We start from the raw sequence: 23,520 nt of genomic DNA, 5'->3' as shown, positions 1-23,520 counted from the left end.
TAGTTAGAAGAACTGAGCGCAGAACAAATCCTGTACTTTTTAACTTCTACGCTATACTCCAAATAACCAAAGGCTTAACGCTCAACTCTGAGATACATACAAGGATATTCATTGCCAAAGATTCATCTTAACAATCCATCAACAAGGAACTGGTGAAATATGTTACCTTATATCTGTATAATGGAATATCACATAGTCACTTAAGAAAACAAGATATATTTACGTGTACCAATACAGAAATATTGCCAATACAGTGTGTTAAATGAAAAGAGAATACAGAACCATATTTTAGTACAATTTAATTTTTAAAAAAAGATTTATAGGCAATGAAAATTTCTGGAAAGATAGAGAAGGAATAATAGTAGTTACCTCTGGAGTGAAGAAATGTTCATATTATAAATACTGACCCTTTATTATAAAATTGTGAAAGCAGTTAAGAATTATAAATGCATACATTAATATACTTAATGTCAACCACATGTGTGAATTTTACAATTAAAAACTAGTTTAAGTTTTTGATATATAGTTTAGTTTTACACACTTGTAGCATCCTATAAATGATAATGAAATGCAGGAAGTCTACAGGTCCCAGCTGAAGGTGTTAATTTCCTGTTTCTATCAAATGTGATTCATTGTGGTAAAACGCGGTTTAGAACACTGGTTTCAGTCTTTTTTTTTTTCCTTCAAATTAGCAAACTCTCTTTTAAGAAAATCTGAAGCCCAGAAGTAAAAAGGGAACATAGAGCTGCTCTGAATACAGCAGAACAGGGGATTCAGAGCCTGTCGTTTTAAGAAAAGAGAAGGCAAAGAATATCCTGAACAGATATACACTCCAATGTGTTTGAATCAAAGCTTGCATTGGTTCTCTAGTACCAGATTTTTAATTTCTTCAGTTTTCAATGTGGAGTCAAATGTCTTCCACGCTGAGAAATATTTAAGTTTTATTTATTTTTCTTAGAAAGAATTCTGTAACGAGATTAGGAGGGACAGCAATCAGAAAACTCACTTTTCACGGTAGGTACTTTGACTACACTGGTGGGATGAAAACCTAATCTAAAACAGTGGGACCAAAAGAAAACTGATCACTCAGATGATGGAATAATTAAGACTACTTTAACTGGATTGAAGGTGGGCAAGAGGGTGAAAGAGAAAGAGGAGTCAATATACCATCAAGCGTTTAGCCTGAGCAGCTGGTTAGAATATAAAAACATAAGAGGTATGCAGAAGATAAACTCTTCTTTAATCTTTGAGTTTGAATGTGAGATCCTCATGAAGAGGTCAAAGAAATGGAGACACAAGCCTGGAACTCAGAGGAAGAATTAGATTTCCAAGTTGTCAGCAGATAGGCAGGCAATGGTCAGATTCTAGGGGACCGGTAGGATCAAACGAGGTAATAAAATTGGAGAAAAGACAGAACCTCAGCGATTACAGGGTGAGGGAAGAAGGAATGATCTGCAAGTTGGAAGGACAAAGGAAGAGTACTGCCACAGAAGCCAAAGGAAAAGGTAAATGGGAAGAGGTGCTCATGATATCAAACGCCACAGAACAATTTCGTAGGTTGAAATCTGGAAGAAGAGTGGTTGCAGAGTCTAGGAGTGAAGGAGACTATACACAGAGAGGGAAAAATTAAAACGAAAATTAGTATCTTAAATATTCAGTTCTTATAAAAATAAGAGGAACTTCTGAAAGACTGAAAGGTACCCTTGGCACCTGGTGCAGGACCTGGCACACTGGGACTTGTTAAACCTTACATGTCATACTGTGGTCAACAAAGTCTAGTAAGATGAGGGTTAAGAGGACATTTTAAAACCCAAAGAGCAGCAGTAACTGTCGCAAAAACAGCATCAATACAATTAGTGGGATTGGTCTCCAGAGGTCTGAACAGTCAGTGAGAAGTTCAGTAGTACCAACAGTGAATAATTTTACACCTTGGAGAACGTTATCACTGAAAGGCAGAAGAAAAACTGGGCAGTAACTTCAAGGAGGATGTTTTTAGAAAAAAGCTGGGATTTTTGTGTGTGTGTGTGGGAATTTTGTCTCTTAAATGCTTTTTAAGTTCCTAGGTGGAATTTCTGGTTCTGTGATTAAATGTTTAGGATGTGATAGTTACTCTGAGAAGAAGTAATGGCCAGGAATAGATGGATACAGCAGCTCACTGGTAAGAAGGCATACAAAGCAGGAAATTCTGGCAGTGAGATTAGAGGAAAGATTGAAGGGCTTGCAGTTGTAGAAGGGTTAAGAAAACAGCAAAGGACTATTATCAAGGCTTTTAGAAAAAGCATGCATTCTTGACAGCAGATCCAGCTCAAGCAATAGATTTTTACGTGTATTAACAAAAGCAGACTCAAGGAGCTTCTGGAAACCAAGCCAGGAGACCACTAGAAAAGAGGCTCCACGAAGGCAGGAATTTTTGTTGATTTGTTCACTGCTGTATCCTCTGTGCTTGACTCATGTTAAGTATCCAACTATTTGTTGAATGAGTGAGTGAATGTAGCTAACTTTTGATTACGGTTACTATGAGGAAAAGTTTCCCTCACAATAACATTTTATCACAAGAGTCAGGAAAAACAAAGATACTGCTCTTCTGTGAAGTGGATTGAGAAAAACTCAGCCAGGGGTGAAAGGGTAAAGGAGTAAGGCCAGAGAATGTACCAGAGCAGGGCTAGCAAGTTTGAATGCTTATAGAATACAGGTGGATTACAAACGAATGAAGTAAACCAGTGAGCAAATTAGAGCTCACACACTCCATCTAAAGGGGCTGCCTCTCTTCAGCTCCCGCCAATTTTTTGCTCTATCAAAATAACAGTCCAGTATGGCCAGATCTTAGGATTTCAAGAGAAACCAGAAAATTCAGATTTGCAGTATCTAACTTAAGCGTTGGCAACTTATTAAAAGAAAAAAAGAAGACAAAAAACTCTGAGGGCCAAAGATATACCTGGAGGCCACATGTGAGCCACAGGCCTGCAATCTGTTCTGGAGACTTGAGCACAGAAGAAGCCGACCTACTGGAAGATACCAAGGAATGCCTAAAAGACGACAGTGACTCAAAGTAAGTGGACTAACATGGCTCAATTCATTGCTCTATAGCCCAGGACTCACTTGAAGTATGTTGGTACAGAACTGTGGAAAAAACTGCATCCCTCCCCCATCATAAAATTGCCCAAGTCAAGAGGGACGCAGACAAAGGGGGAACTGTTTGTGGCTGTTAGAAGGTAAGTATCCTCAAGAGTTTATTCAATTACTCACAGCTCTCCAATGGTTCCTTTCTTCTCTGAGCCAAATACTATCTTCTGGCACGAACCCAAGCAGTTCTCACTTCTACCTTCTATGACTGATGGCTCTTTTCACCCAAAATCAACTGTTCTTCCTGCTATGACTATACTTTCCCTTTTCAGGCCGAAAGCTTTTTCCCAAAAAGTCCAAGCTGCATGGAATTTCTAAAATATGGAATACAGCTTTTCTATACTTTTTCTATCAAATATGGAGGAAAAACCAAAAAAAAAAAAGAGTAACAAAAAAGGTTTGCCACCATTAGTTATCAGGTAAACACAAATTAAAACCATAACTAGATACCACACACTCACTGAATGGTTCAACTTAAACAGAAAATACCAAGTGGTGACAACGAAGTAGAGCAAGTGGAAACCACACAGTCCTCAGAGAGTACACTGCGACAGTCTCTTCGGAAAACTATCTGGCAAGTTTCTACTAAAGCTGGCTACACTCTGTCCCAGCAATTCCACTTCTAGGTATACACCAAACTGAAACAAGGGCAGATAGCCACCAAGACAAGGAAAAGAAGAGCAATCCTACTCAAAATAGCCCCAAAGGAGAAGCCACCCAATGTTCATCAACAAACGGGACTGTGGTTCACACAACAGAATGCTATGAGAATAAGACACCTCCAATTACATGCTACCACATGGATTAACTTTGATGATGAATGAAAGTGAGAAACAAAAATAATATATTCTGTATGACTCCATTTATATAAACTTTGAAAACAGGCAAAATTATCGTTAAGTCAAAACAGTGGTTACCCTTGGAGAGCGGTAATGATTAGAAGGGACAGAAGGGGCTTTAAGGACGTTGCTAACGCTTCTTTTCTTGATTTGGATGCTGGTTGCCTGAGTGTTCACTCTACGAAACTCTGAGCTAACCTTTATGTACACTATTCTATGTTATGTATGTCAATAAAACTAAGAATATAGGACATGTTAAAGTATTATCAATCATTTCTTCAGAATGTTTCCTATCCCATTTATCTATAATTAATTGCTATACATTTACCTAGAACAGATTCTTTTCTAAATATTCCAATTGTGCTTTGTGTTTTCTCCTGCTATTTAAGCGTGACCAATTTTTAAAATTCTTATAATACTGACAAAGGTTAATCTGGAAGTTTAAAAGTTCTTTATACCTATGTAAACACTTTATCAAAACCCCTACAACATTTCTGCATAACAATAGTTAATTAGAACCAGAAAGACTTCTCTTTTAATATAACAGAGCCCAGATGTGTACTTCTCAGCATTCAAAAACCTACCTCAATTAGTCTGCAGCAAAACAACTCTTTAATTTACTGTAAAGCTACCAATGAATATTCAGCCATCTTGCTAAAATCAAATTGAAAATCAACTTTGCCAGGCCACTATTCTACAGGCAGGCTGTCCATAAAGTATGGACACATTTTAGTTTATTAGCCTAGAGATATTCCATACATGGTGGAAATACAGCAGTGAACAAAACAAACAAGAATGTCTACTCCCAAGCTCACATTCTGAATATAACTTTTAATAACTACAAAATATAATCCTGAGTCAGTTTTGTTTTCTCATGAGTTCAATGAATTCATAATAAAATGTTTTTACGTCTAGTACAGAAAGCATTAATCAGCATACTCTGATTAATGAAGTAACACTATTCCAGTAATATTAAACTGGAGTTGTAGTAAAAGGGTGTACTTACTGCATAATTAGAAGAATAACCTGATGGGTAAAATTCAGGGGCGTTCACAGACAGCTTAGACATTAATACAGGAGCAACAACCACCTGGGGTTTGGCCATTGCTGACTCCGAGTTCTGCTGTGGGACAGTATCCTGTGAAATAGGTGGAGCTCTCAGGGGCCTCGCTTGTTCTGCGAAAGGAAAAAAAGGGGTGTTAGAGGCGTTCACGCCTTTGTGCAACAACTTGCTATATACTGAAAAGCCATCTAAGAGGGGCCGGCTTTTAGGAGTTCAACAAGGACCATCAAGAAATTTAAGGTTGTCGCCAGGATATGTACCAAAAGCCTGCAAAAAGGAACAATAGACTTGCTTTTAACTCATTTCTGAACACACCTGCCTCCCAAGTGAATGCCTGTGGGCTTTTTTTTTTCTTCGTTTTTTAAGGAGTCGGTTAAAGAGGTGGTCGCTCGCCCAAAGGTCTCCCCTTTCCAGCGCTGGGGAGGGGGCGGCGATTTGGACTTCCTCCCGGGACAGCACAACTCCGAGACCGCGCGGGGGCCCCTCCCCCGCCGGGGCGCACAAAGGATTCCAGCAGCCCCTTCCAAACCCGTTCCGGGCCCGCCTCCACCCCCCCAACCCGGCCCCGCGGGCAACGCTTTCGGGGAGCCGGGGCCAAGGAGGAGCCAGCGCGCCGGCCCTCGGCGGAAGCGCTGGCCCAGGAGGACGGGGTCCCCACAGCGGCTCCGTACCTGGGAGCGCCCCGGGCCGCGGAGGCCGCTGGGGGCCGGCGGGGACCTCGCACTGGGCCCCTGGCGGCGGGGCCGTCCTGGGCTGGCGCAGCGGCGGCGGCTGCAGGAAGCCCGGGGCTTTGGGCTGCGGCGGCGGCGGGTGCCGCGGCCGCTCAGCAGGCCCCGCTCCGTTCGGGAAACCGCCGCCCTCAGGCCCGCCCCCTCCGCGGCCCAGGCCCCGGCTCCGGCCCCGACCAGCACCTGGGGCCCGATCGAAACCGTCCGACATGCTCCTCCTCCGCCTCCTCCGGGGGCCGCGGCCGCTGAGCTGGGGAGGACGCGGGGGGAGGCGCCGCGGGCCGGCTCTCGCAGCCGCGCTCACTCGGGCCTCATGGAGGAGGAGGGCTGCGGGCCCCCGCTCGGCTCCTCCGCGCTTCGGGCAGAGCGGGCGGCAGCTGGAGCCCCCGCCGAAGCCGCCGCTCCACAGTGCCCGCCCCCCGGCTCCCCTCCACTTGCCGATTCTCCCCGAAAACCCGGCTCCCCGCCTCCGGCGCGGCGGGGACGAAGGCGGGTCACAGCGGCCCCCCGCGGCCCGGAGGCCCCGGGCGCGCCCGCCGCGGCGGCTCCGCTCGTTCACCGCGGGCTGGCAACCGCGGCCCAGCAGGCCGCCGCACCAGCGGCGTCTCCGTGACTGGACGGCCCTGCCCGCCACCGGGGCCGGGCGGGGGGCAGAGAGCAGCGCTTACCCGAGGCGGGCGCAACCTACGCGGTGGGTCTCAGGAGAGACTGGCGAGACTGACCGTTGGTGCCGGGAAAATAAAAGTACGGGGGGAGGGGGCGTGGAGCCGCGCCGCTGTTCGCGGACGCACACCCCCGTGGGCGCGCAGGTGTGATCAATGCCCGGCGTGGAGCGCGCCCCGAGGACTGGGCGCGAAGGGGTCCTCGGGAAGCAGCTCTGCCGCCTGCTTCCTTAGAGCCGGAGAGGGGAGTGGAAACTGACTCGAAAGACTCCCCCCTCCCCGCGCCCTTTTCAATTCGCGGTAGCTGTTTATCACGGCAGGTCACAACTACCGTGACCAAGCTTCAGTCTCTTCCCTTTTCTCTTCCCCTCCCGGAATTTTAGGAAAATACACTACCTTTCAATGAAACGCCCCTCTTTCTCATCTTCTACCAGTGCTGTCCATAACAATAGTGCGAGCCACATATGCAAGCCACTTATGTAATTATAAATTTTCTAGAAGACAAATGAGAGTAAAAGAAGGTGAAATTAATTTTAATTCTAATATATTTTACTTAAATATATCCAAAATGGTATCATTTTGACGTGTAATTAATATTAAAATATTGAGATATTGTCTTCTTTTCATAGTAATTAAAATCCAACGTGTATTTTACACTTTCGGCACATCTCAAGTGGGATGAGGCACATTTCAAGTGGTCTATAGCCACATGTGACTAGTGGCTGCCTCATTGCATGGCAAAGTTGTAGATATTATTTAGGTGTAAATTGTTGTGTTTGTCAGGCCTGACAGAGTTAAAGCCAAATGAAGGATGAATTAAGTAATGAAAAGAATAGGAAAAAAAATTGATTTCTTTACTGTTAGATTGAAACATCTTCCCAAATTCTGATTGTGGCCCTGTATTTTAAGCAGTTCTTAATGTTTTTTCAGTCTTGTCATCTTGAGAATCATTTCAATTAGGAACAAAAACTCTTGTTAATCATTTTCTCTTGTCAATACAGAAAATAACATCTTCACCTAAACAAATGAGAAAAAATGGCTTTAATGAGGGCAATCATGAATAAATGATTCATGCTGTTGATGATTGGCAAAAATAATGAAGTCAGGGAAGGAAGCCAGCAAAGAAGAAAGAAGATAGGATTCAAAGTAGGCTGGAGCTTGGTTTGGATCCTGGCTTTGACCCTTAAATGCCTGTGTGATCTTGAGTAAGGAATTTAGCTTTTCTGACCCTCAGTTTCCTCATCTAAAAAATAATAAGCATGTTGTAGCACTGAGTATATATTACAAAGACAAGATTACAATTTAAAAATTAGATAAGGTAATGTTCATAACATTAAAATCTATTCTTTCATGTAGTCATCAATCTCTTCTTGCCTGGACTTTTCTGTTATATAGGAAAAGCCACAAACTGTATGCTGAACAAACGTGAGAGTGAGTTATCCTGTGTGTTCCACTGAAGTAGATGCCCCACTCCTGTCACAAACTTTTTTTCCCCTTAGAACTTTTATGGTGGATAGCACCTTTTCTACACCTGAGACTTTCTTATCTGAGGATAAGGCTATTGTGCATCCGTGGTGACATCAGGGAGTCCTTACAACCTCCTTTTGTTAGATAAGTTAGATAATTGCGATGTCATCCTTTGTCTTCTCATTTGCTACTAGGTAACTTTAGCCTTATGACATATAAAAGTGGACTTGGGGATAACATGAATGGATTTATATTCATGATAATAACAATAGCTAATATTTGTTGACTGTTTATTATATGCCAGCCACTGTTCCACAAGCTTAACTTTTATCGTTTGATTCAATCCTCACATCCTATGAAGTAAACATTCCAATTGTCCCCATTTTACAGAAAAGGTGCTAAGATATTATGGGGGCTCAAATCTATCTGGGGACCGTTATAGGGCTAACTGGCAGATGTTAGGTATTGTAAAATGCCAAGGGGCCACACACAAACACAAATGTAAGCACCATCTGGGACTCTGAAGAGAATCATCAAACAAGCTCCTCCTCCACATTTACACCTTTCTTATTGATTTATGGTGAAAGGAAAGTAGGAGGACTAAATTCTGAGAGGTTGGAAAATATGTTGTAACATGGGAAAAGGACCTGCTCTGAACTATGGAAAAGATTTGTTTCTTTAAGTTGGGCTCGAAAGATCTTTTCCAGGAAGACTTCCACAAGCTCCCTAGTCTTCAATTTCCTCCTTTGTGATAGTTGCATCTTGGAAAAACTGTGACTTGGCGCTTAGTGTGCTGGATTGTTAACATTTGATTTAACTGTCTCCTCCACTAAACAAGCCTTCTCAAGGTAGAGGACACCTTTTAATCTCTACACTTTTACATTTTAGCTCAGTACTTGGTACATAATACGCTTTTAACATAATTGGACTCACCTGCAATACTCCTGCTTTTCGTTGGGTCACCAGTATAATGAGGGTAAAGAAGACTGGTTTTCAGAAACCTTGAAGAACTTATTGACTTCGAGATCGTCATTGGACCATATGGGGATAGACAGTGCAGGCTTTCAGGTCCAGCTAAGAGGAAAAAGTTTCCATAAATATGGGGGAAATATTTGCAAAGCACATGCTGACAAAAGATTTGTTTCTAGAACACATGAAAAAGTCTCAAAACTCAACTTGGAAAGAATAATCCAGTTAGAAAATGGACAAAATACATGAATAGAGGTTTCACTGATGAGAATGTACAGATGGCATTTAAACCCGTGAAAGAAAGTGTTCAACATCATTAGCCATTAGGTAAATGAAAATTAAAACCCCAGTGAGATTTCACCATCATCTTATCAGAATGGCTCAAATAGAATATAGTGACGACACCAAATGCTTGCAAGGATATGGAGAAACTAGAAACTGAGTCACTCAAACTTTGCTGGCGGGAATGTAAAATGATGTAATCACTCTAGAAAATAGTTTGGCAATTTCCTTAAAAATTATACATGTAACTACTATGCAACCCCAAAATTGCACTCCTGGGCATTTGTGACGATTAATTTTATGTGTCAGTTTAGTCCATGAAATGCCCAGATATCTGGTTAAACATTATTTCTGCATGTGTCTATGGGGGTGTTCCTGGAAGAGATTAGCATTTGAATTGGTGGACTGAGTAAAGCAGATGGCCCTCCCCAATGTGGGTGGGCATCACCTAATCCATTGAGGGCCTGAAGAGAGCAAAAAGGAAGAGAAAAGGAGCATTTCATCTCCCTGCTTGATTTGCTAAGCTGGGAAATTGGTCTTCTCCTGGCCTTGGACCAGGGCTTTCACCACTGGTGTTCTGGTTCTCAGGCCTCCAGATTGAGACTGGAACTACACCACTAGCTTTCCTGAGTCTCCAGCTTACAGACAGCAAATCATTAGACTTCTCAGTCTCCATAACCACGTGACCCAATTCCTCATAATAAATCATATATATATATATATATAATATATATATATATATTTAACTCATTAGTTCTGTTTCCCTGGAGAACTCTGAGACAGAAATTGGTACTGAGAAGTGGGGTGCTGCTGTGACAAATACCTGAAAAAATGTGGACGTAGTTTGGAAGCAGTTAATGGGTAGAGGCTGGTAGTGTTTTCTGGTGCATGCTAGAAAAAGCTGACATTGCATGAAGGGACTGCTAAGGTAATTCTGGTGAGAGCTCAGGAAGAAAAGGAAGCTGTAGAGAAAACTTCCATCTTCTTTGTCGACAAAAATAATCCATAACCAATCTATAAATGAAAATTTGGCTGAGTTTATTCTGAGCTTAAATCTTAGGATTATAACCCAGGAGAGTCTTTCCACAAGGGAACAGAGCACTCCAAAGAAGTGGGGGTACACAGGGCGGTTATATACCCTCAAAGAGGGTGTTTCACATATGATTGAAATGTCCCTCCCACAATAGTCACAAGATTGCCCTGTCAGCACAGCGATTGATGGACACAGCAGGTAGCAGGAGGCAAGTCTATTGTCTCGAGCTGGGCGGTCACCGGTGAGCGCAGCAATCAGTTTCTAGCCTAAGGAAAGATACTTAATCCTTAAGGAGATGCCAACATTGGGAGGGGGAGGGAAGTTGCACCTTTATCTCAAGGGCCTTTGCTCTTGCCATAGGGAATCTCTAAAGCAGATATACAATGCATGCTCAACGGCCTCAGTCAGGCCCTTTTGGAAAGACAAGGTCAGGCCGAATTAGGTTTACACCAAATGGCTTCCTCATATACTCCTATTGCTTGCCGTTTTTATTTGTCATCTTAGAGATGATAAATAATCATGTATAGAATGTTGGCAGAAATATGGACGGTAAAGGCCATTCTGACTTGGTCTCAGACAGAAATGAGGACCATGCTGGACCTTGAGGGTATTAGGCTAAGCAAAATAAGTCAGAGGGAGAAAGTCAAATACCGTGTAATCTCACTCATAAGTAGAAGATAAAAACAACAACAAACAATCACATAGAGACAGAGATTAGATGGGTGGTTACCGGAGGGGAAAGGGGGAGGGAGGAGGGCGAAAGGGATGATTAGGCACATATGTGTGGTGATGCATTGTAATTAGTCTTTGGGTGGTGAACATGGTGTAATCTACACAGGAATCGAAATATAATGCTGTATGCCTGAAATTTATATAGTGTTGTAAACCAATGTTACAACCAAAAAATAAAATAAAAAAGTGAAATACAGTGCAGACATTAAAAATACTGAAACAGATTTATCTCTACTGACTTGGAATGCCCTTCAGATACATTAAATAGAAAAATCAGGTTACGAGACATTAGGTGCAATATAATCTCACTTTGGTAAATATGTGTTTATAAATGTATCAAAGCCATGGAGAGAGAGGTTAAGTGCACAGACTCGGAGCCAGAACATCGGGGTTCCACGACCTGGTTCTGCCACTTCCCAGCTGCAAAGTCTTGAACCAGAAGCTGAACTTCACTGATGAATTGGAGATAATCTTTGTACCCACCTCAGAAGATTGCTGTGAGAGTGAACTTCCTTAATACATGTAAAATTCTCCAAGCACTTGGTAATCACTCAAGAAATGACAGCTCTATCTGTACCAGAGAGAGAATGAGAAAGTTCACATCACAAATCCAACAGTGGTTACTCTCTGTGTCCTGTGATTACTCACAAATTTCATTTATTAATTTATACATTTTGTATATTTAAAATTTATAATCAGAAAGAGATAATACACAGCATAAAAATTAAAAGTATATAATTCTAAAAAAAAAGAAATGAGGACGATGTTATTGAACAATGGAGAAAAAGCTGTCAGACTTCGAATGTATGGGACAGGATGATAAACTATTCAACTGTGAATTTGTGCTATTCTTCAAGAAAGGGGATGAATGGCCCCCAAAAGTGATTCAGAGGTCATCAGGGCCACCACCTTGGTTTCAACAGGCCAGACAACCTCCAACCAAAGCCATGGGGACAGTGCTGCTCAGAGCTTTTGGAGTATGATCCCCTGCCTGGCAGAGCCCTGGAGATGCAACCCCACAAGATGTGGAGTGGCATCCTTTGGCACTCCAGTGGGCCTGGAGGGCAGACCATATAGCCAAGGAGGATTATTCTCAAGTCTTAAGATATCATGGAATTTGCCTCGCCAGGTTTTGGATTTGCTTGGGCCCACGCCCCTTCTTTCTTTTCTATTCTCCCTTTTGGAATGAGAATGTCTATCCTATGCCTGTCCCACCACTGTAGTTTGTAAACACATAACTTAGCTGGTTTCACCAGTTCACAACTGGAGAGGAATTTTGCCTCAGGATGAATTGTACCTTAAATCTCATCCATATGTGATTTAGGTGACATTTAGATGAGATTTTGGATTTCAGATTTTAGAGTTGATACTGGAATGAGTTAAGACTTTTGGGGCTGGTAGGAGGAATGAATGTATTTGCATGCAAGAAGGACATGAATTTTGGGGGCCAGGGGCAGAATGCAATGGACTAAATGTGTCCTATCCAAACTTGTATGTAGAAGCCCTAATCCCCAATAGGCAGGGTCTTTGGAAGGTAATTAGGTTTAGACGAGGTCATTAGGATGGAGCCTCCATAATGGGATTCATGCCCTTATAAGAAGAGGAAGAGACCAGAGTCCTCTTTGCACCATGTGAGGACATAATAAGAAGATGGCCATCTGCAAACCAGGAAGAGGGACCTCACCAGAACCTGCCCAGCCTGGCACCCTGATTTTGTACTTCCCAGCCACCAGAACTGTGAGAAATAAATTTGTTGTTTAAACCACCCAGTCTACAGTATTTTCTTAAAGCAGCCCAAACTAGGCATTTATGCCCGAGAAATGAAGATTTATGTTCACACAGAAACCTGTAACCCAAATTTTTACAGCAGATTCATTCATAATAGCCCCAATTTGGAAACAGCCCAGGTGTTCTTTAAGGGATGAATCGTCTAACTGTGGTACATTCATACCATAGAATACTACTCAGCAAGAAAAAGGAACAACTACTGATACACACAACTTTGACAGCTCTCAAGGGAATTATGCTGAGAAGAAAAAAAGCCAATCTCAAAAGGTTGTTATATGATTCCACTTACACAACCTTCAAATGGCAAAATTATAGAGATGGAGAACAGATTAGTGGTTGCCAGGGGTTAAGGAGGGGGTGAGTTTTGGAGGGAAGTAGGTATGGCTATTGAAAGGTAGGTACAATGAGGAATCCTTGAGATGGAACTATTTTTTTCTTGACTGTGGTGGTGGTCACATGAATCTACACATGTGATAAAATTGCATAGAACTAAATACACGTGTTGGGGGGGGGCATGCACACACAAGTGCATGTAAAACTAACGTAGGTGGATTGTATATTGCCAATTTCCTGGCTGTATTGCAGTTGTACAAGCTGTTATCATCAGGGGAAACTGGGTGAAGGGTAAACAACATCTGTCTGTATTATTTATTACAACTGCATGTGAATCTACGTTGATTCTAAATAAAAAGTTTTAAAAACCAAACGCATATACATAAGCCTTGTTCCATCTTGTTCCATCACTCCCAACCATTTCCTAGCTAGTTCAGTTCACTCCTCTCCACCCAAATCATCACAGCAACTTTCACATCATTATAAATTAGTGGGGGCATCATTAAGAGAGAGAAGAAGAATTAGCTGATGTGTTTGTTCTCTTGGGTCTCATTGTGTAAATTGTCTTCCTCTCCTGGTCTCTTGGGCCTGCTATGAATTATAGCCCCAGCCAGTCAGCACTTGATTCCCATCTGGGTTAGGGCTCCAAAACATCTTTGTGTCTGAGAGCCAGGAGTGCTGCTGGGGCTGTCCCCAACATCTAGTGTGCTTACTTGTTTAATGTTAATCTCTTAGCTGGACTATAAACTCCACCAGGATAGAAATTCATTCATTCACTCATCCATTCATTCGATAAATATTTATTGCATGTCTACTCTGTGCCAAACACTGTTCTAGGTGCTGAGGATATGCAGGGCCTTGAGATTACTAGGTGTGAGGTGTATGAGACCAGAAGCAAGAAGACTTGTTTGGTGGCCATGGCAGAAATTCTGGCAAAAAATGGTGGTGGCTACTAAGGTAGTGGGAGTGGGGTTGGAGAGAAGGGTCAAATTCAAGAGATATTTAGGAAGAAGTTGACAGATGTATGTGAGGCTTAATGAGAGGCTAGAGATAAGGTCGACTCCCAGGCTTCTGACTTCATTGCCTCAGTCCCTAAGAATGGATACACCATAGTGGGGCAGACTCTCACTAATTCCATTTTGGACATTTCATTTGGCACCTGGAGCAACCAAGTGGAATTGTTCAGTGGACAGTTAAGTTATGGAGAGGGAATTCAGAAGAATGTTGCCTAGAGTTAGAGATTTGAGAGCTGAAGCTACAGGATGAAGTGAGATTTCTTAGGAAAAGGGTATAGAGGCAGAAGAGAAAGAGAAGCAACAAGTTTAATGGCTGAGTTAAAGACAAGGAATCTGTTTACTCTGTTTACATAGGACTAAAACTGAGAGAAGCCAGTGGGGAATAGAAGGTTAAAGAGTGTGAGCCCAAGAGTGTCAAATGTTGCAGAGATGTTAAATACGAGTAGGAGTCTAAAGAATCTATGAAAGTGCACCATTTTCTGAGCTTGAGCACTCTATACACCTTGGCGGGTGTGTCCTGCCTGAGCCATTACACAACTAAATGAACAACTGCTTCTGGGAAACAAGTCCTCCTTCACCATGCAACATTCTGATCATAATTTGACTATCTGCCTAAATTTGCATTTTGAGAGGAACAATAGCAATCATAATAATAGCTAATATTTAGCACTTACTATAGTCCAAGTAAACATTTTACATGAATTATTTAATTGTCTCATTTAATCTTTAAAACAACCCTCTGAGGTGGGTACTATTACTTACCCCATTTTGTAGATTTAAATACTGAGGCTCAGAGAGGTTACTAGACTTGCCCAAGATGACATAAATAGTTAGCAACTCAGTTCTGTTAAGTTCAGAGTCTACAAGCTGAAACAATATGCTGCACTTTGTCTCCGGAATCAGTGGGACATGCTGATGCAAACCTTCTACTCTCCTTGAGCTATATTTCTCACTAAAAATTAATAAATGGGCATTCCAATGATATTAACAATTGGAATAATATAGATTTGTGAGTGATCTGGGTGCAAACAATTGTGAGTATCAGGAAGTATAGACAGCTCTGAGCTTGATGGGGAAATAAATGGGAGAGATATGGAAAGTTTGCAAGACAAGTGTATTGAAGACGTTTTTGTTGTTATTATAGTTTTTTTAAAAGGTGGGAGAAACATGAGTTTGTTTGCTAAAGACAGTGAGGCGAGGGAACATGTCAGGGAAAAGGGGGAAAATTAAGGGAATAAAGGACCAGAGGAGGCGGTGGATCATAAATTCAGAGTACAGGTGGCAGGAATAACTTTGGATGGGAGAAAAGCTTTCACTAAAAAATGGAAGGAGCCGCAGACAAATTACAGGAGGGGGAGGGTGCTGGAAACTTAAGATGACCTCCTCCGTGTTCTCAGTAAAAGAGAGGAAATGTCTTTGCTGTGAGGGTGGGAAATGGTTGCAAAAGCTGCTCTGGGAGAGGAAGCTGATGGGGGAGTGGATGTACATAGGAGAACTGCTGCGGGGTTCAGAAAGTCCCACTGAGGTTGGAGACCAGGGACATGTAGAGGTAACACTGAACAATTCTGTGACTTTTCTCTTGACAACCTGGTGTAGGAACTGAGAAACCTGTTAGTGGAAGTGTAATTTCATTATGAAGTTAAGGCAGAAGAGTAAAGACAAAGAGGCTAAGAGGCTGTTCATGGCTTAAGCTAGATAGAGAAAGGGTTGATGACGAAAGATAACTGATAGATTGGAAGGAAAAGGAGGATGAAGAGATGGAAGTAAGGGAGTTGGAAAGGAAGAAAGCAGTGGTGAGCGCATGAGATATCGGAGTTGAACATTTTAGAGTTCTGAGTGAATAATACAACATGCAATATTCTACTAATTGCACAATTCAACTAATTGAACTGAAGTGCTTGCTGGCCAGTAGCAAGGTAATGTAATAGCTGGAAATGCTCTTTTCAGAGTCTAAATTTGGCATTCGAAAGACAATTAGGAACATCAATGTTTAATGTACAAATATCAGGTAAGAGGTCTTTTGCTACTGGTGCGTTCTGTTTCTCTCTCTCTCTGGCACAATCTATTCACTGCCCTTTTTGTTGGCGTGAGGTCAAAAGCCAGTATCTTCTTTCTGTTTCAACTCCTACAGGGCACTCACAATGTTTTTCTTTGTTTTAACAAATATTTGTTGGCTGCCTAATAAATCCAGACAGTCTGTTAGGTGTTCATGACATGTCAATGGATAAGATAAAATATGTCCTTAAGAAGCTTACGCTTAAGTGTAGCAATCAGACAAATAGGCAGTAACAAGGCAGAATGATACACACTATAATTATGTTAAAACTTGGGTCTTAGGGGAGGTTACCTAACTCAACCTTGGGTGGTCAGGAAAGGCTTCTGTGAGAAGGTCTTATCTCAAATGAAATGAAGTAGTAGGTGTAATTCAGGCAAGTCAGTGGGGAGGGGGAAATGAGAGGGCCTCTTGATGTTCAGAGAGGCATCTCTCTCTTTGAAGGGGCCTCTGTTTTCCTTACTTCTCTTGGTACCTTCATTCCCAGAGTTCAGTCATCTTAGCATCCCCTACCTGGAGGATACTCTTCCCCACCGGGAATCACTGGATTTAGAGCCCAGAAGGTCTACATTTAAGTCTCAGCAATATCTATTGATGTGACTTTAGATGTGTCAGTTAACTTCAAGCCAGTTTCTTCATCTTAAAACAGGAATAACAATACTACTTCAGAGTTATTGAAATAATCCAATGAAGAAATACATGGGAAAGTGCTGTGTAAAATATTACGCAAATTTTAACTCTTCTTAGTGTCCTAAGGTGGCATGCCAAATGCTTTTGTACGCTTTTTTTTTAAAGATTGGCACCTGAGCTAACAACTGTTGCCAATCTTCTCTCTTTTTTTTTTTTCCTGCTTTATCTCCTCAAATCGCGCCCCCCCCCCAACATGGTTGTATATCTTAGTTGCAGGTCCTTCTAGTTGTGGCGTGTAGGATGCCGCCTCAACGTGGCCTGATGAGCGGTGCCATGTCCGTGCCCAGGATCCGAACCAGCGAAACCCTGGGCCACCACAGCGCAGCACGTGAACCTAACCACTCGGCCACGGGGCCAGCCCGCTTTTGTACTCTTGAGCCCATTATGGAGATTAACAAACAAAGAACCCCTAATCATCACTATGGATTTATACCTACTTTTCAGGTTTGCCAAGTTTAAGCTCTGAAATGAATTTTTCCTTGAAGCTACTTAAAGTGTTTGAGGTAATGCTGTAAATTATTGTAATTGTGTCCTCTACTCAAAAGCCACAACAGAGAAGATGTGGCAGCTAAAATATCACCTAGCAGTAGAGTGAGCAATGCAATCCTTAGAGTACCTTGGCCATTCTAGGGAGAAAAAGATCAGTAGAGAGGGGAATTTGACCATTAGCAGACCTAATAGGATTGGAAATGCTGACTACAGGTGAGATGGGATGGGAGGAGGAAGAAAAAATCTTTACCCCCAAACTTAGGAGGTATCTTGAACCACCAACATTTGCTTTCTCTACTTCAGAAAAGCCCCACTGTGTGAAAAACCATTTCATGGAATTGGTTTCTTGTTCCATGGGCAAACTCATTTGACAAACCCATGACACAGGGAAAGAGGCCCTTAGGAATGCTGATTCTAATGAGTTGAATCCATGGTACTTTTATCCTTTACATTATAGGAGTGGGCAGACTTTGTCTCAGTACAACTACAATAGTTAATGTTAAATTTTTCTTTCTAATTTTACTAGAAAAATTGCAAAAATTCAGCTAATTTGAAAGAATTTTATATACTCACTTGTATATCCACCACCTAGATTCTACCATTGACATTTTACTATACTTGCCAGGTTTCTTTTTTAAATTAAATATTTTACTTTCAGATGATTGTTGATTCACATGCAGGTGTAAGAAATAATACAGAGAGAACATCTGTACTCTTTACCTAGTTTCCCCAATGGTAACATCCTGCAAAACTATACTACAGTGTCACAATCAGGATATTGACTGATACCATGAAGATACAGAACATTTCCATCATCACAAAAATCTCTCCGGTTGCCCTTTTATAGTCACATCCACCCTCACCTCCTTAAGCTCCAGAAACTAGTAATCTAGTCTCTATTCCATAATTTTGTTATTTCAAGAATGTTGGGGGCCGGCCCGGTGGTGCAGCAGTTAAGTTCGCACATTCTGCTTCTCGGCAGCCCGAGGTTCGCAGGTTCGGATCCCGGGTGCAGACATGGCACTGCTTGGCAAAAAGCCATGCTGCGGTAGGCGTCCCACATATAAAGTAGAGGAAGATGGGCATGGATGTTAGCTCAGGGCCAGTCTTCCTCAGCAAAAAGAGGAGGATTGGCAGTAGTTAGCTCAGGGCTAATCTTCCTCAAAAAAAAAAAAAAAAGAATGTTATATAAATGGAATCATAGAGCACGTAACCTTTTGAGATTGGCTTTTTTTCTCTCAGCATAATTCTCTGGAGATTCTTCCAAGTTGTTGTGTATATCAACAGTTCATTCCTTTTCATTGCTTAGAAGTATTCCATTTTAAGGATGTACAACAACAATCTGTTCAACCATTCGCCTGTTGAAGGACTTCTGGGTTATTTTCAGTTTGGGGCTACTATGAATAAAGCTACTATGAACATTCATTTATGGGTTTTTGCGTGAACATAAGTGTTCAGTTCTCTGGGAGAACTGCCCAGGAGTATAACTGCTGGGTCATATGGTAGTTGCATGTTTAGTTTTTTAAGAAACCACCAAACTGGTTTCCAGAGTGACTAGTACAATTTTACATCCCCATCAGCCATGTATGAGTGATCCAGCTTCTCCCAATCATTACCAGTATTTGGTATTGTCACTATGTTTTATTTCAGACATTCTTATAGATGTGTAGTGATATCTCATTGTGGTTTTAATTTTCATTTACTTAATGACTAATGATATTGAACATCTTTTCATGTGCTTATATTCGTCTTCAGTAAAATATGTCTTTTGCCCATTTTCTACTTGAATTTTTTTTAAGTGGTTGAGTTTTGAGACTTCTTTATGTATTCTAAATACAAGTCCTTTGTAGAAATGTGTTTTGCAAATATTTTCTCCCAGTCTCTAGCTTGTCTTTTTACCCTCTTAACCAGGTCTTCCACAGAGCTAAAGGTTTTTATTTTGATGAGGCTCAATTTGTCAATTTTTCCTTCTATATATCATACTATTGGTGTCAAGCCAAGCCCTAGGTCTCGGAGATTTTTTCCTATTTTTTTCTGAAAGTTTTATCGTTTTACATTTAAGTCTGTATTTCATTCTGATTTAATGTATAAACTGTGAGATTTAGGTTGTGGTTCATTAAATTTTTTTTTGCCTGTGGATGTCCAATTACTTCAACACCATTTGTTGAAAAGCCTTTCTTTTCTCCACTGAATTGCTTTTGCACCTTTGCTAAAATTGAACGGGGTACACTTTTGAAAATCTATTATGTGCCATACCCTGAGCTATCTTCTTTACACAAGTTTTTTCTCTTCTTCACAACAACCTGCAAAATAATTATTTAGCATCTGTTCTGTGCCAAGCACTGTAATAAGCTCAGGGAAATGAGTCCAATAAGGCATCCTGGAATGCTTCACAGAAGAAGAGACAAAAGCTAGACCCCAAGGATGAGCACAGGTTTGCAAAAAGTAGGGTGGGGAAGGAGAGCATTCCATTCCTATAAAAAGGCTCAGGGGGTGGGGCGTAGAATAGCTTCATACATTTGGGAAGCATCAAGTATTTTGTTATGTCTAACAGGAGAGGAAAAGGAGAAGTTTTCTCATGTCGAGTTTAAGACATCTGTGGATATCTCAATGGAAATGACCAGGAGGCAGTTAGCTGTGTGAGTCTGGAGCTCAGGAGAGAGATTTGGGCTGGACATTGAGCTTTGGGAGTTGTCATAGAACAACTGACATTGGACTTCCAGGAACAAAGTATTAGAGTTGAAAGGAAAGAGGGTCAAGGGAACATTTGAAACATTTGCACATTTAAGTGGTGAAAGAACTTGGAATGAATGGTTAAAGAAGTAGGAGGAGATAGGAGAGTAGTATGACAAAAGACAATGGAGGTGAGAAATGCTGGTTTTTCCTTTCCTGTTCTGGGTAACATCTAGCATGAAAAAAGATCTACAGGGCCAGCCCTGGTGGCCTAGTGGTTAAGTTTAGTGCACTCCACTTCAGCAGCTTGGGTTCAGTTCCTGGGCATGGACCTACACCTCTGGTCTGTCAGTGGCCATGCTGTCATGGTGGCAATAGATGTTAGCTCAGGGTGAATCTTCCTCAGCAAAATAAACAAACAATGATCTACAAAGAGACGATATCTCACCAAACTGTTTAAAAAGTATTTGAGAGCCAGCCCTGATGGCCTAGTGGTTAAAATTTGGCACACCCTGCTTCGGCAGCCTGGGTTGGGTTCCTGGGTACAGAACCACACCACTCATCTGTCAGTAGCCTTGCTGTGGTGGTGGCTCACATAGAAGAACTAGAATGACTTACAACTAGAATATATAACTATGTATTGGGGCTTCGGCAAGGAAGGAGAAAAAAAAAGTGCCAACAGTACATTAAAAAAGAAAAATTATCTGAACTAGAGTTTTCATCAAATGCATTATTTAAACAGTTAAATATAAACATGTTAACTGCTATTCTGGAATTTTATAATCAAGTGTAGTCATGTATCACTTAATGAGAGGGATATGTTAGAGAAATGTGTTGTTAGGGGATTTTGTTGTTGTGTGAATGTCATAGAGTATACTCACATAAGCCTAGATGTTATAGCCTGCTACACACCTAGGCTATATGGTACTAATCTTATGGGACCACTGTTGTGGTTCACGGTTGACTGAAATGTTGTTATATGGCACATGACTGTAGTTTGATAATGGTAATAACTGTATAATATATATAGTTATATATACTATTAAAAAACTAAGGAAAAATTCAACTAGGTTGAATCTTTATTAAGAAAGCAAAACAAATATATAAGGAAATTCTTTTAATTATTAATACAAAACGACTTTCACCTGAATTTCCCCAAATAATTTGGATTTTCACTTTAAACTCAAGAACTGGTAAATCTATCCATGTTTTTAAAAAAATCAACCAAAAAACCATCTTTACATTATAGTACCCTTAAACACACAGAATGCCACTGTAGTGGGTTGAATAGTGTCCCGCCAAAATTTGTGACCACCCTTATTTGGAATTACAGTCTTTATAGAGGTAATTAGTTAAGGATCTCGAGATGAAATCATCCTGGATTTACGGCAGACCTTAAATCCACTGAGTGGTGTTTTTATAAGAGAGAGGAGAGGGAGATTTGGGCACAGAGAGACACATAGAGAAGGTAGCAATGTGAAGAGAAGGCAGAGAATGGAGTGATGTGTCTACAAGCCAAGGAACACGAAGGATTGCCGACAACCAGAAGCTTGGAGACAGGCATGGGACAGTTCCTCCCTCAGAGGCTCCGGAGGACTCAACCCTGCTGACACCTTGATTTCGGGCTTCCGGCCTCCAGAACTCTGAGAGAATACATTTCTGTTGGTTTAAATCACCCAGTTTGTGGTAATTTGTTACAGCAGCCCTAGGATGCTAATATGGCCCCCTATCCCTCACCATCTTCCCAGGCCCACAATGTTTCATTAAATAAAAAAATTTCTACACCCATAAAAAAATACCATGGATTTTTATCATTGGCACTTACTATATGGAGAGAACAATATCCGCAAATTTATGCTAAGAGCTAGTTTTTTAGATGCTCACAACAATTCTAATTCCAAACTGGTTTTACTTAAATAAACAAATTGCCAATTATTTAACTTTGTGCTGGCTGTTTAATGTCAGTTCTCTTCAATTTTTTTCCAATTAATGTTGATTAGTGTAAGTTCATTTAGCTGGTTAATATTTGTTTCCTAACCTCAAACACACTGTTGTCTGGGTCTGCCTGGGAGAAGAGGCTGAGATTGAGTTAGTGATGGTAGCCTTAAAATCTGTCAGGTGTCTGCATGATTAAAAATGCCCAGAGTCTAAGAATACACTCTCATTGGAGTGGTTCACTTTGCTAATAATTACTTATAAAAGAGAAGCTTGAAACAATAAACTGCTGGTAACTGTTTAATGTAATAACCACAATGAAAACACATTAAACTGACCTGTTCTCTGGCCTGGCTTTAACTAGATGCAGAGTTTTCGTAACATGTTGTCTTTAGAGTTCAGTTAAAAAAATTTTTTTTAATTGCGGTAACATTGGTTTATAACATTATATAAATTTCAGGTGTACATCATCATCTTTTGACTTCTGTATAGACAATATTGTGTTCACCACCAAAAGTTTGGTTTCCATCTGTCACTGTACAAATGTCCCTCTTAACCGCCTCCTCTCTCCCCCACCAGAATTCAGTTTCTGATCACCTATCATCTCAGGCTCAGTCTACATTTTGATTTTTGGCTATTGGGCACCAGTCTGGTTTGAGGTTTCAAAGCAGACTCTAATGGTGTGTTAAATTCGTCTAAAGATTTAACCTTTTTTGCTTTTGGGTGGGACTCTAAATATTAAATACTATCTTTAAGCATTTGTGGGTACAAAATCTAAATTTCAGAGGGTTTAAATTTTGATGTGTACCGTGATTTTAAAGTAAATTTAAAATTATCCAATCATAGAACAATCTGCAGTGAAAATGTGCCTGTATGTGAGAGGTACTGTTCTAAATAGGGGTGTGGACGCTGAGAAAGCCAAGGAGGAAGGAGCACATATCAAAATAGACAAACCCCTCACAACTTAATGGGGGATATAAAATCTTTGCAAAAATTTTATATAAGACAGTGTCTAAGATTCAGAAAAAATTAATTTACAAACAAACTTTTGGAACTTAATTCAATTTTCTTTGGGGACTCCCATGAATATATTGTAATTACTTTGTAGGAGCTTATGACCTAAAATAGAACCTTCCAAATGACAGATGTTTTCATCTGGAGCAACAGCACCCAAATTGTTTTGGACAAATGAGCAGAATGAATTTAAAAATTATCATATGCTTACTATTTAACAGGAAAAGTGAAAGGTGACTCGTCGTCTTTGGATTTGTTCTGATGTGATATTATCTTAAGTCAGTCAAGTAAAATAACTCATTGAGCATTTATTTAAGCCAGAGTTTTTCTAATCTTAGCACTACTGACATTTGGGGCCAGATAATTGTTTGTTGTAAGGGACTGTGTAATATAGAGTGTTTAGCAGTATCCCTGGCCTCTACCCATTAGGTGCCTCCCCTTTCCGGTTGTGACGATGAAAATATCTCCAGTCACCGTAGGACAAAATTCTCCCCAGCTGGGAACCACTGAGTTTTAAGCCTTGAAAAGAAAAGAAGCAAACCTCTACTACATGCATCCCCCCACAAGTGTTTTAAAACAAAAACTTAGTTCCCCCCAGTTTTATTGAGATATAATTGACATTTAGCACTGT

The 23,520-nt window shown here is 41.0% G+C and overlaps 1 protein-coding gene across 7 annotated transcripts in view; it reads right to left on the bottom strand.

The window, feature by feature from the left end:
• The window catches only part of PAIP1 (poly(A) binding protein interacting protein 1), a 45,790-nt gene that overhangs the window by 21,005 nt on the left and 1,265 nt on the right, over positions 1 to 23,520 (bottom strand). Inside the window, exons 2-6 of one of the 7 annotated variants that reach the window (XM_070519690.1) lie at positions 11,382 to 11,469; positions 8,816 to 8,956; positions 7,274 to 7,432; positions 6,812 to 6,909; positions 4,969 to 5,138 (exon numbers count right to left, since the gene is read on the bottom strand). In XM_070519690.1, coding sequence (XP_070375791.1) covers positions 4,969 to 5,138; positions 6,812 to 6,839 — 198 coding nt within the window. In that variant the 5' untranslated portion in view covers positions 6,840 to 6,909; positions 7,274 to 7,432; positions 8,816 to 8,956; positions 11,382 to 11,469. Of the gene's footprint in view, positions 1 to 4,968; positions 5,139 to 5,696; positions 6,380 to 6,421; positions 6,729 to 6,811; positions 6,910 to 7,273; positions 7,433 to 8,815; positions 8,957 to 11,381; positions 11,470 to 23,520 lie in introns of those variants that run through there. The other 6 variants (XM_070519689.1, XM_070519688.1, XM_014831504.3 and 3 more) reach the window with 6 other exon arrangements.

This window comes from Equus asinus, chromosome 10 (assembly GCF_041296235.1).
Source record: "Equus asinus isolate D_3611 breed Donkey chromosome 10, EquAss-T2T_v2, whole genome shotgun sequence".
Taxonomy (NCBI): domain Eukaryota; kingdom Metazoa; phylum Chordata; class Mammalia; order Perissodactyla; family Equidae; genus Equus; species Equus asinus.
The sequence above is the reverse complement of the archived record's forward strand: the minus strand, read 5'-3'. Positions and strand labels throughout refer to the sequence as shown.